The sequence below is a fragment of the Capra hircus genome, chromosome 20, assembly GCF_001704415.2.
Source record: "Capra hircus breed San Clemente chromosome 20, ASM170441v1, whole genome shotgun sequence".
NCBI lineage: Eukaryota > Metazoa > Chordata > Mammalia > Artiodactyla > Bovidae > Capra > Capra hircus.
In genome coordinates, this window is record NC_030827.1 from 36677098 (window position 1) to 36691657 (window position 14560).

At 39.6% G+C, this 14560-nt stretch overlaps 1 protein-coding gene across 1 annotated transcript in view; it reads right to left on the minus strand.

Annotated features, from left to right (window-relative positions):
- WDR70 (WD repeat domain 70) overlaps positions 1363 to 14560 on the minus strand; it is a 272589-nt gene continuing 259391 nt past the window's right edge. Inside the window, exon 18 of the mRNA XM_005694782.3 lies at positions 1363 to 1537. Within this exon, the coding sequence (XP_005694839.2) occupies positions 1450 to 1537 (88 nt within the window). The 3' untranslated portion in view covers positions 1363 to 1449. The remainder of the gene's footprint in view (positions 1538 to 14560) is intronic.

Below are 14560 nucleotides of genomic sequence, written 5' to 3' on the forward strand. Positions count from 1 at the left end.
AAGGAAAAGGTGTGGGGAAGGGTGGTATGTGAAGCTCTCAGAAACTGGAGCTTTCTGATACACAATCTGGGTCATCATTCACTTTCATAACTAATTTGTTCACTGGGATAGAAGAGAGGAAGAGAGCAGAAGGCAAAAGTACTAAAGAATCTGAATTGTCTAGTGGAGATGATCTGACAGGCAAATACTCTGGGTTGACGGGAAATTAGGGGAGAGAAGGCAGATTTAGCACAGAGATGACCTCCTTATCGTTACTCACAATACAAGTGGACCTTTTCATGCTTGAGAATGAATCAGGATTTTATTCTATTGACTCATTATTACTTTGGACAAACTGCCAATTTTTTAAATTTAGCTTTCTAATCACAAAAGCACAAATATCTCTCAGAATGATTTTTAAAGTCTTCTACTTACACAGCCTTTAATTTACAAAGCACTTCTATGCTTTTCTAAGTTAATACAGATAAAAACCAGACTAAGTCATTATCACTAGCTCTGTTTTAAAAGAGCAAGTATTTAGTGTTATATTTACTGCATGTCAGGCACTATACTAAATGCGTTACACGTATGTCTAATCTAATGCTCTGACAAACCTTCAAAGGTTATACTATCATCATCTGAGTCTAGAACAGTGGTCCCCAACCATCTTAGCACCAGAGACCAGTTTCATGGAAGATGGTTTTTCCACGGACCTGGGTGGGGACTGGAGCAGATGGTTTCAGGATGATTCAGGTGTACTGCATTTACTGTGCATTTTATTTCCAATCTAATGCGGCCACTGATCTGAAAGGGGTACCAGTCCGTGGCCTGGCGGTTGGGGAGCCCTGGTCCAGAAGAGAGAAGCTTAATAACTCTCCTAAAGTGACCCAGACAGTAAGGAGCAGAGCCAGGATTTGAACCCACACTGGTCTTATTTCAAAGTCCATTTCCTAACTCCTGATCACTGCTTTCTGCTGTTCTAGGATAATCAGATACACGTTGTTTCCTAGTATGGCAATGGTTCAAACTTTCAGTTTGAACTCAGCCTAATTATTTACAGTCATGTAAACAACTGTTGTGAAATTATACAGAGATATTAACCATTTTGATGTTCATTTCCATACCGTGCTCTTAGAACTGCTCATGACAGATGTACATCTCAGTGTATGTTCCCCTCCACCAAGGTTATAACAATCGGTATAAGACCAATAACTGTTGAATAAAGTCTTCAAATACTGAAAGTACTTGGTAATAGGCCAAGAATCTACTTCTTATTTACTTATAATACAGTTCAATAGTCATAGGTAAGAAAATGTAAACACAGGTTTAGTGAAGGGTAGCTACCAACCTTTTGAATGGCTCAATAATGCAAAGGACAAAACCTCATAAAAATGTGTTTTTATTTAATTAAAAAACCAAACCTGTTCAATATCCCTCCCCCTCATGCAAACAGCTCTCATAGGAGATTCTTCAAATTTTACGTTTTTTCCATTCTGGCTCATTCTTTGTTTCCTCATCATCAGACTCAACTTGGGCAAACATGGTTTTGGGCTGAGTCCTAAAACAGAGTTAAAGAGGAGAGGAAAAATTTAGTCAGCAAGTGTGTATTGGACTTTGCTACTTTCATCAAGTGGAAGCACATTTGGGGGATCAATTACATCTCAATTATTAGAGAATCATTAACCTTCTGGCAAAGAAAAGGATAATGGAAATTTAATTATGTTCAGATTCTTTTAAAGGTTTTCCTTCTGTGGCAGACTATGTATGTTGTCCTTTCCTTAAATAAAATGAAAATGTATCACATTCAGTGGAAACTCACACATCCATAACCACCCTCCACCTCAAACTTGGGCTAAATAACCAGGACTATTTGGGAGGCCAAACTATAGTCACCAGGCAAGAATCTACACAGTCTTTATTTATAACTCTGTGGGCTGTTCCTAGACTTAAGTAGCCCAAATGCACTTGATTAGAGTGCACACAAACAGCAGAATCTGAGGCAAGAGTCTTCCTATCTCATGAATTTAAAATAACAGATAACATATATGGTAACTTGGACCTGTCAGCAAAAGTAAAAAACAAATGAACATTCGTTCCACCCAACACCCAGGTCAATGCACGCGAATATCCAGCATTGTAGGATCTACCACTGAGCGTCACTGGTGTAATACTGACAAGCTGCGTATCGAGCAATCTTTGCATCAGGACCTGTTGTGCTTTGTCAACATACCTGGTTCAACGTCATTCCTTTTTACATCGTTCACACAGAAAATAACTGCAGGAAAATATCAGACGGCCATAATTTATGCCCCTCTCAGTAACGCTGGTTTCCTTTTAAAAGCAGCTCTACGGCATTATGCTGCTGCTGCTAAGTCGCATTATGAGGGACCATTAAAGCATGCTATCTGCAGATGACGTACTTCAGCTTACATCTTCTTTTATAGTTCAGTTCATAATAGGAAAGTCACTGCAGAATGGTAAACTAATGTCAAAATCCCCTTTATCTGGCAAGTGAAACAGGGTTAAAACCTTATATTACTAACCAAGTGGTTGCCAGAGGGGAGGGGGTATAGAGAGCAGAGAAACAGGTGACGGAGAGGTACAAACTTACAGTTATAAAATAAGAGTCACTGGTATGAAATGAGTGGGGAATAGGGTCAACAATTATGTAACACCTCTATAGGATGACAGATGGTAACTAGACTTATCGTGATGATCACTGTGATATGTACAGAAATATCAAATCACCGTGCAGGGTACCAGAAACCAACACAGTGTTTTAGGTCAATCATACTTCAAAACAAACAAATTCACAGAAAAAGAGATGAGATCTGTGGTTATCAGAGGTGGGGATGGAGGAGGAGAAATTGGAAGAAGACAGTCGAAAACTTCAAGTTAAAAGTTGAAAACTTCAAGTTAACTTCAAGTGGAATAAACGTCAAGTTAGAAGACAAATAAATACTATGGATGCAATCTATCCCATGATAAAGAGAAGTAAAACTGCCTTAGGCCACATACGAAAGCTGCTAAGAGGATAAATCCTAAGGGTTTTCATCACAGGAAAAAAAAATTTTTTTTCTATTTAATTGTGTGTCTGTATGAGATGATGGATGCTCATTAAACATTGTGGTAATCATTTCATGATGTATGTAAATCATATCACTATCATACTTTAAACTTATACAGTGCTATATGTCAATTGTATCAATAAAACTGGAAGGAAAAAAACAACCCTTATTATTACTGTTCACTGCTGCTTTATTCTCCTGGGGAAGAAGCATAACCCATCCACTTTCCATGCAGACACTGTTTCGATGCAAGGCACGCACCAGAATTCTTCACGCACAAGTTAGGCATAGCTCCTATCTTTCCAGTCATCTGCCTAGAGCCCACACTGTCCCCATACACAATCCAGTTGGTCACATTTCTTGTTGTCACTTCAAGACACTGTTGTGACATCTATAAACAAGTCATAACTCTAACATTTCCAAAACCAGCTGCAGACTTTCACAGGTCATGAGTTGCTGAGTTACTAGAAAGCAGGGCCACTGACTTTCTAACATGCTACAACAAGGCAACTGGTGCTCAGGACATATTTCATCTTTCTGGCAAAGATATTGATCCTTTGGGTATAGACAAACCTGTACAGGAACAAATTTGTCTGGCTGAAAAAAATCCTCTGGAAGCCTGGAGTGGTGAGGAGCCCTCGAGCTAAGCCTCGGGCTGGGGATTCATTCTCAGTTTGGCCCTTGACTTGCTCTGTCACCTGGAACAGGTGTTTCCCCTCTCAGGGGCTTGGTTTCCTACTCCACTAAATGTGGACGTTGAATGTGATTAGTGGATCCCAAAGGGCTAAAGGCCCAGGGTGGACGATGATGAAGTGTGTGTTTTTAACATTAACTCAAGTATAATACAGACAGAGAAGTGCATTATTTCACACATGTACAGTTCTCTGGATTTTCACAAACTCTGTGTGCCATGAAACCAACACCCTTAAGAAGAAAGCATGGCTTGCTCCCAAGCCCCGCATATTCCCTTCGAGTCACTAACCCCCAACCCAGGATCACCGTATCCTGACTCCTGGTCTCACAGAGCAGCCTCACTGTGTCCGTCCTGTCTCTGTAGGATGCCTATTATTTTGTGCCTGGTTTCCTCTATTTAGCACCATCCATGGTGCTCAGGAGCTTCCCTGGTGGCTCAGAAGGTAAAGCATCCACCTGCAAAGCAGGAGACCCGGGTTCTAGCCCTGGGTTGGGAAGATCCCCTTACTCCTGTCTAGAATATCCCATGGACAGAGAAGCCCCAGGCTATAGTCCAAGGGGTTGCAAAGAGCTGGACACGACTTCACTTTCACTTTCACAGTGGTCAGACAGTAAAGAATCCGCCTGCAATGCAGGAGACCTGGGTTTGATCCCTGGGTTGGGAAGATCCCTTGGAGGAGGGATTGGCAACCCACTCCAGTATTCTGGCCTGGAGAATTTCATGGACAGAGGAGCCTAGCAGGCTACAGTCCACGGGTTCACAAACAGTTGGACACGGTTGAGCAACTTTCACTTTTACTTTCTTTCATGGTGCAGTGTGTACTGAGGATGTTTGCAACAATATATTCCAAAAAATGCGCGCACACACACACACACTGAAGGCAATACTGTGAATTTTACCATGAGTTAAAATGTGTTTAAGTGAAATATCCTTTATGTTGAGATAATGCTCTTCTATCTACTTTGTAATAAAATGTGCTGGGAGTTTAAAAATAAATCCTTAGAACTAGCTATTTAATTTCTACGAGATTAAACAGAACAAGGTCTTCTAAAGATAGCTGGGAATGCTTCATAGCTCATCAGAGTCAGCTGCAATGAGAAAAGTCCTTATGAAGTTGTAGTGCCGCTTTTTTGGGATATAAAAAAAGAAACTGAATGATAGGTCACAGGAAGAAAACCTAGAGCTTGAAAAGGCTATTTCATTTATGTAGTCACTTTTTTCCCCTTATAATCCACCTACTTCCAGAAGTATTTTTAGTAGGTTAGTGGCAAACACTGAAGGGCATAGAATCAATGGATCTATTTAACAAGGGGCAGAAAAGCAGTAATGATGGCAAAGAGGCATGGGAGAACGCTTTGTGTGAATAGAGACATTGTATAATCTTGACTGAAGTGGTGATTACAGGTGTAAACGTTTGTTAAGACTTGAAAAGGGTGCATTTTGTATTTCATTATAAATAAACTATACCTCAATAAAACTGAATTATAAAGAAAATCCAAACAAAACAAATAAGTAGACGGTCAAGAACAAAAAGATGAAAAGATATATAGCCAAGCATAAAACTTAGCACTAAATTTCCTAGAAGCCAAGACAAAAGAAAAAGAGTTTAGTTTTTCAAAGATAACTTTCCCCTTCCCTATAATTGAACTCAGCCAAATTCATTGAGTAAATTTTCATATGAGGGTCACTAAGACTGTCACTTTCAATTACCAGACCACAACAGTTTTCTTTTTCTCTCCAAGTATTTTAACTCAAGGGATATCAACTTGTTTGGAAGGTTGGAAGGTCTTATTTGTGAAACTCCATGAATTTATTTTATTTTATTTTATTTTTAGGGGCAGATTTATTCTTTTTTTTTTTTTTTTTAGTTTTTTATTTTTTTAATTTTAAAATCTTTAATTCTTACATGCGTTCCCAAACATGAACCCCCCTCCCACCCCATAACATCTCTCTGGGTCATCCCCATGCACCAGCCCCAAGCATGCTGTATCCTGCGTCAGACATAGACTGGCGATTCAATTCTTACATGATAGTATACATGAATTTATTTTAAATGCCACTTTTGAACTAATAAAAATGTTGTCAGCAAAATAGCCATATTACGTGTACACATCAAACATGACACTGCGTTCTCGTGTTCCACTGAGCATTCAATAGCCATGTTCCCCTTCCCCAAACTGCCAAAATCAAGGCATAAACCAGTGTTCAAATTTTCCCAGCAATGCTTGCTTACCACTTTTTCCTTTCATTTTGCTGCCCAGGTAGATAACAGCTGAGTATAAAACTGGGCTCTTTTCAACAAAAAACATTGGGAAAACTGTATACCCATATGCAATGAAACTGGACCCTTACCTTATACCATGTACAAAAATTAACTCAGCATCAATCAAAGACCTAAACCTAAGAGCAAAAATGATAAAGCCTGAAGAAGAAAACACAGGGGAAAGTTTTATGACATTGGATTTCGTCATGATTTTTTTTGATATGACACCAAAAACACAGGCAAGAGCAAAAATAGGTAAATTGACCTGCATCAAAATTAAAAACTGTACATCAAAAGACAATATCAACAGATTAAAACGAAGAGTTGCTGTGTAGTGGGCATAGACCTTACTACTGCAAGATGAAACGAGTTCTGGGGACTGGTCGCACAACAATGTGAATGTATTTAATACCATCAAATAGTTAAGATGGCCAATTTCATGTTCTGTGTATTTTACCAAAATTGAAAAAGGAAAAGACTAGGCTCCTGAACTTGGCAATGAGGAAGAACAAACCCCCTTCCTGGGAAAAAAGGAGGCACCTTAGGAAAAGCCTTGGCCTCCAACCCAAGGCCGCGCCTGCAGCAGTGCTTCTCAAACCATCTGTGGTGCGAGGCCAGACTTTGTTTTCTAGTTTCTGACTGCTTGCAGATAAATATTTCTAGAAAAAAATTAAAAGATTACCAAACACAGATCCAAATGTTTTACTAGATTCAATAAAAATCTCCAATCGCCATAACATTTCCTGAGCTTATCTTGTCAGCACTGGCTGGCGGAGCCCACTGGGAGGAGTGTGGGCTGGCCGCTCCCTCCCTCCCTGTGCTTGGGAAAGAAAGGCTCTGAAAGCAGAGAGTCTGTGTTCTTAACACAGACTGCTACACATGGCGAGTTTACTCCAACTGCAGGAAAGTATTTCTCACATCTAGAGAAGCTGGGCCTGTGTGATGCTACAGAAGGCTCGGCGAAGAAGTCTGAGCTTGCATTCTCACAGGGCCACCCTTTAAGGAGCAGTCTCTAATTCTCAGGAGAATGGGATGGGGAGGTGAAGGGAGATATGGCCCACGGAAGGAAGTTTCCCTCGTGCCAATCCATCCTGCCCCTGCAAAACCAACATTCTTACACACAGGTCAGCACCTTCCATAAGAACTGTATGTTGTCTGCTGAAGAAAGACCAGGTTCTTCAAAACATATTACTAGACTTAGCGCAATGAGTGTATCTGTCCAGTCTAGGGAATGCCACTGTTTTATGGAAGCAAAATGAGAGAATTATAGCTTTAAATCTTACAGCTATTCTTTCTTGCCAGCAATTTTTATCTTTAAATTTATTTCTAGCAGCTTTTCTTTTGAGATTTTTTGGAAATACATACAAAGGGAAGACCAAAAAATAAAAAAAATCAATTCAGGATAATTTACGGCATTTAAAACAGACTTCTTTAGTCACTTTTCAAGACAATGAAGAACAGAGGTGATTAGGCAACTTCCAGCAGAGTCAGGAACATAATCAGGAGATTTCTTTCCTGGGGGTGGCCTAATTTGCCCTTGGCATAGAAAACATCTGTAAAAATAAATCAAGAGTGTCAAGCAAGAGCAAAATGACACAAGCAAAAAGATAAAATGTTTTGAAAACACTTAAAAGCTGGTCCAGAAATTCCTACTTTAAAACCAATAGGAAACCAACACATAAACAACAAAAAATCCTCTAAGCCCCTTCTAACCTTGTCACCGGCCACAAAAAAATGGATTCTTTTCTAGACAGCTTGAAGAAATGGAATTCATACACTGGTCTTAACACAGACTCTTTTGGGTGCTTCCATGAGGAAAAAGTAGAAAAACTAAACCAAAGGGGCACTGAAGACATGGCAGCAACTAGGGAAATATACATATAAGTAAACGATGTGCAAGAAATATACTCTACTGCTTCAAGAAGGCATTTTATAACCACCCATTTCCTGTCTTCTGTTTAATCAGCTCCTCTAGAATTCTCAAGAGACAGGTCAACTCAAACTTTACAGTCTCATAGCAGATATACCTCAGGAGCCCAAAAAAAAAATCCTATAAAAGGACTGATCTGAAGAAAAAGGAAGGAAGAGGAACATTCCATTAAGCCCAAGCATCACACATACGCAATAGGTGAGGGGGGATGAGCTAATAAGCTTCACTAGGAAGTAGTGAAGTGTCCAACTTTATCCAGACTGTTTCACTGGTTTTCTGCCCACACTTTTTCTGCCCATTTTTAAAGTGTTAACTGAAAATAAACTTACAGAAGGCTGATGTGAAAATTTTATTTTCCAGTGTGATTAACTCATTTGGCAAATAGTAAACATTTTTCACTTGACTATATGTGTCATCTTGTTTATTAGAGTTGCCAAGAAAAGGAGAGCAGATTAGACAGCAATATAGTTATCACCGCTAACAGTTAAATAAACTAATCAGAGGAGGGGTGATGGGTTTTTTTGCTGTTTTAGCTTCAGTAATATTCTGCACTTGCTAATAGTTAATATTTCATGAAGTAAATATAAAAGCTTAAGCAAACGCCTTTCTCAAATCTATAAATTCTGAATAGCTGAAACTTCTTGCTGATGAATGTTCCTCTTGGAATGTTTTTTAAACTGAATTCTCAAAGTTATTAGTACAAAGTGAGCCTTCTTCCAGCAATAGCGTGCACAGCACAATGACAGAAGCCCAACAGAAGCTGAGTCCCACCTCATTTCCACTTTGGGAACGAGGAAGAACAAACCCCTTTCCTGGGATAAAAAGGAGGCACCTTAGAAAAACCTTAGCCTCCAACTTGGAGCCACACTTGAAGCAGTGCTTCTCAAAGCATCTTCAGTTTTTCCATCCAGAGGAATTTTGCGTAGAACAGTCAGTAATGAATAAAAATTCTCCCTGTAATCTTCCAAAAGGGCATTTTTTTTGGATATAGTGTTTATGTAAGACATTCAAAGTGCCCTTTCAAAGATTCAAAGGCTGTCTCTTCTGACTAAGCTCTAACCTAGGCTTTCTACACTCCTCCTCAAGCGCTCAGGCCAGAGAGAAGTCTCAAAGTGTCTCTGGGTGCAATGGGAAGTTGACAGGTCAAATTCTTTTTAGTTATGGATATTCTCCTGATATGATTCATTCAAAAAGCATAAAGCGAGCTCCAGGGTAACAGAATGAGTATGAGGGGAAATCATTTATAATATTTAGTCATCAGTATGTGACTGTAAACCACAAGCTTTTTTGGCTCAGGGCCCATTGTTTATTATGAAGCAAAAACCTCAAAGCCAAAGTCAATTATAGCCATGACTTGACAATCTGACACACTTGTTAACCCTGTTAGAATGAATATGGTACAGATGAACTCTGACCCAGTCATCACAATTGCAGAATTATGAAGATTAAATAAAGGCCTGACCAAAAGATTCCACTTGAAATGGTCCCTTCTTTTTGGTGAAGAGCTAAGCAAAGATAATTTTTATTATTTATTTATTAAAAATATTTATTTTATATTGGAGCACAGTTGATTAACAACGTTTCAGGTATACAGTGAGGTAATTCAGTTACACATAAAAAACATTAGGGATGCATAAGATGAGAGGAAACAAGAAAAAGAATGTTCTATCTTTTTCAGAAAATGAAGACAGAGTATTTTGGAAAATACCTAAACATATCTCAGACTCATTAAACAGGATATGCTAACTCATAATGCTTGTGCGAGAGTTCCAAGGCTGGGTGAGTGGGAAAAGGGACATACATGAAACCTGTGGAAACTGGGGGAAAAAATAGAGGACAAAACAAAAAGAACCTTCTAAAACCACTATCAATAAGTGGGCAAACAAGTTGGAATGATTAAATCTTTGAAAAGGCCTGAGGCAGCCCAGGTAACATCAATGCCCTCCCTAAGCTCACTTTTATAAAACGTATGTAACGGTGTGCCACAATTTCTATTTGAAAACATGCACGAAAGCTGGGCATTAGTGTAGCCTAATCTCTTACTTCATACATGGGGAAAGACTCTCATGAAGGTTAAATGAGCCCTGGAGCAGGAACTAAACCCCAGGACTTCTGATTCCTAGTCTAGCATTCTTCCACTACGCCATGCTGGCACACGCGGTAATCTTTTCGGCTTCACTATTATTCAACTTTTCCAATAACTACTATCAGTTGCTTTGTGATGACAAGCAATATGCTGTAGTACTCAAAAGCGGAAGCTTGGCTTTGGAGCCAGACCACCTGTGTTCAAATCCCAATTCGGCCTCTTGCTACCTGTATGGCTTTGGTCAAGTTATATGTTTCCTCATATGCCAAATTGGAAAAATAATATCCCTTTCTCATAGGATTGTTGTGAGGATTAAAAGAATATATATATATATGAATTTTAAACATGACTGGCATGGTATAACAGCAGTGTCATTATTACCATATCCTTTATTCCCCAATTTATATTTTCAAAAGTTGTATAGAATGTATCTGATAAAATAATTTACATATTAAATACAACACAGCAGCTTACTATTAAAAAATAAAAAACCCTGGGGGAAATGTTCTTCTATGTAAATAACTTGTCTTCAGTATGAATTTCTATAATCAAAATAATCTATTTCATACATTTGAAGTTTTAGAAGGTGAATAACTTGTGGTTTATTTTACATAATTACTTTTTAAAATTATTACCAGACTTTGGTGGGCAAAATAATCACGTGGAGAACTTAAGATGCAGATTCCCAGCTCCAATCTCTCAGTCTAACGGAGTTGGGGTGAAGTCTGCTGCTGCTGCTGCTGCTGCTAAGTCGCTTCAGTCATGTCCGACTCTGTGCGACCCCATAGACGGCGGCCCACCAGGCTCCCCCGTCCCTGGGATTCTCCAGGCAAGAACACTGGAGTGGGTTGCCATTTCCTTCTCCAGGGGTGAAGTCTAGAAATATGCATTATTAACGCTCCCACTCCCATCCTCGACTCTGACACAGACAGTCCACAAAATCACTTTGAGAAACACTGGCCTTTACATAGGAATATAGTGGTCAGTGATAACAGTCAGGCAACCACAACTCAGGGGAAAAAAAGTTATGATTCTCTCTATGGGTTTATGTCTCTTCCTGACACAAATCTTTACTCACTCAATGACTGACCTCTTGAAATATTGCCTAGTAACTCAACATGACTTCAGTGGATCCTTTACAGATGGCAATGATATATTAATTGATATAAAATTATATTAATATGAAATTAATGTTATTAATATAAAATTAATGCTCACACACATGTCCATGTATCCTGTATCACATGAGACATGTGCACTGAAAATTAAATTGACTGAACCAGCACTAATGGCAACTGAACTGGCAAGAAAAGTGACCACGGCTGTCAGGCTGTCAGGCTACTGGCCAGGGTTCAGGTTCCCACACACAACTACCCGCGGGGATGTGTAAGCTAAGAGCATTCTGGATCTTTATCCTGCCCCCTCCCCAGCCAGCTCCCTTCCCCTCCCTACAGCAACATCTTTTGACAAGAAACTGTAATTGAATCTGCCCATGTGTAGCTAAACCAGAGTCCTCTGTGATCCTGCTGTGTTTTAAAACTTTCAGGGCTATTAGATTGCGAGTGCCAGGAATGAAACTTCAGTACTCAAAAATAAAGGTAAAGGGTTCTAAGGCTCTTTGTTCTTATCACTGGGGAGAAAAGGGGAGTATGTGTCATCGGCAAGCAGGCAGATTTGTGTAATATCTGTCAATAATTGTGTTTTTCTGGGATAATGCAAGACACAGTAAATTTTCACTTCATCACTCCATCAGTGACACGGATCAACTGCAGTGAAGAAGAACAATCAGACACACGTTCTCAATTACAGTGACCTTTACGAAAAGACCCTTTTAAATATTAGCTTCCCTTCAAACACTCTGCTCTTTGGCAGTCAAATAGTATGCTCTAGCAGGTGACCACAGGAGAAACTGCACTGCAATTCAGGCTAACAAATCACACGCCACAGACAGCGCCATGAGCTCAGTATGCAATCAACGTGAAGTGACAAAGCTGAATGGAAGGAAAGAGATGGGAGCAAAACGTAACACCAGGAAGGTGTATATTGAGAGACCACAGACCTCTGAAGAGCTCATTAAATTAGGGATCGAGAGAAAGGGAAAGTGAAAGTCACTCAGTTGTGTCCGACTCTTTGTGACTCTGTAGATTACTCATGTCCATGGAATTCTTCAGGCCAGAATACTGGAGTGGGAAGCCTTTCCCTTCTCCAGAGGATCATCCCAACCCAGGGATCAAACCCAGGTCTCCCGCATTGCAGGCAGATTCTCTACCAACTGAGCTACAAAGGAAGCCCTACAGGGATTAAGAGAAATGAAGTCTAATTCTAGTTTCAATTGTAAATTGTTAGTCTCCTCACATGTAAGGTAAGGATATGACAGTATCTATTCAACCCATTTTGCAGAACTGCTGTGAGGCTAACATTATTATTCAATTGTAAATAATACTAAACCACCTATGATGCAGGAAAATGCCATTGGGTAACAGCAACCAATGAACAAAATCAATTTCTGCTTCAATTAACTCTCTTTAAAGAAAGCTGAAAATGTGGATGAATTTTTTTCCAAGAAAATATTAATTACCAAGCAGACTCAGAAAAGTCAGAAAATCCAAAGAGTCTACTTCCCATGAGGGGATAGACAAACACGAGAAAGATTAAGGAATTACTACTCACTCTCTCCTCCACAAAAGCACCCGACTTCAACAGTTTCACCATCTCTCCGGTTTTTACAAATAGATTTAATGGTACACAAGGCAGTTCAACAGTATATACAGAAAAGGAAAGCACATGAAGTTTTTATGAAGGCAGCCTAGCACCTGACAAAGAGCAAACCACAAGCATGTGAGGGTCATATCAGAGATGCTAGGATGATTCACTATTAGGAATTTTGTAATATGATTAATCATATTCATTGATCAAAGTAGAAGTACACAGGGAACCCCCTGGTAGTCCTGTGGTTAGGACTCTGAGCTTCCACTGTAGAGGTCAAGGGTTCCATCTCGGGTCCCCTGGTTGGGGAACCAAGATCCCATAAACCACACAGTGTGGCCAGAAAAATCTCCCACCAAAACAAAAACACAACAAGCAGAAATTCATAGAGACATGACAAAGGAATTCAATAAAACTCAGCATCTATTTCAGAGCAACATGCCTCTCGTCTCCACACAGTGTTTTCTTCACCTAGGATACCTGCAGGGCTCATTCCCTCACTCCACTCAAGTCCAAGACCACTTTAGCAGAGGTTCTATCCTAATCATTGTACCTGAAAATAGTGCCCCTCTCTCTCCCTGATTACTTTATGCCCCTTTATCCCTATTTTATCTTTCTTCATTGCACTTGCTACCATCTAACATTTATGGATTTATTTATTGTCTGTCTCTGTCTACCAGAATATAAGCTCCATAAACAACAACTTAGAACAACATCTGACATATTGTAGGTGTTCCATAAATCTTTGTTGAATCTTCTCTAACATCTTGCATGTGGGTGTTTTCAAAAGTTGTCATGCTTTATGGAGAGATACCATTAAATTGAACAATATGAAATTGCCAACATTTGACTTTTTTTCATCTCCAAAAAGGGCGATTACACATGTTTTAAGAAAAGGATGTGCACTATTGCTTTTATTATTTAATACTGTTCTGGCAGTACTAGTCAGTACAATTAGATAAGATAAAGAAATAGCAGGTACAAATGTTGGAAATTATTTGTGTGTGATATAATTTTTCAGGGGCTTCCCAGGTGACTCAGTAGTAAAGAATCCGTCTGCCAATGCAGGAGACCTGGGTTTGATCCCTGGGTTGGGAAGACCCCCTGGAGAAGAAAATGGCAACCTAATCCAATATTCTTGCCTGGGAAATCCCACGGACAGAGGAGCCTGGTGGCCTACAATCCATGGGGGTCGCCAAAAAGTCAGGCATGACTTGGCGACTAAACAACAGCAACAACAAACCCCTCTAAGTCTGACCACATTTAATCAATTTTTTCACTTGGGGGAAAAATGTCATAAACAAAGTAGAAATAAAGGCAACTGACTAGTAGAAATACTTGGATTACATGACACATAAAGGGTTAAGCTCCTTAATATAAAGACCAATAGACAAAAGGGCAAAAGACATAAACAGAAAGCTCACAGGGAAAAAAGAGAAGATTTTAACATATGCATGCGTGCTAAGTCACTTCAGTTATGTCCATCCTACAGGCTGTAGACCACCAGGCTCGGTCCATGGGATTCTCCAGGCAAGAAACTGGAGTGGGTTGCCATGCCCTCCTCCAGGGGATCTTCCCAACCCAGGGATCAAGCCCACAACTTTTATGTCTTCTGCACTGGCCAGGTGGGCTTTTTACCACTAGCACCACCTGGGAAGCTCATGCTGCTAATATCAATCATTAATCAGCAAATGACATTTTTTCAATATTTGTGGAGACACTGCAACAATCTAATCTACTCTGTGTACAAACGTATGTACATCTGCTTGGAGCAGTTCACTATCAAAATGATACTTAACTATGTTTGGCAAATTTTAAACTATGGCCCTGTTTA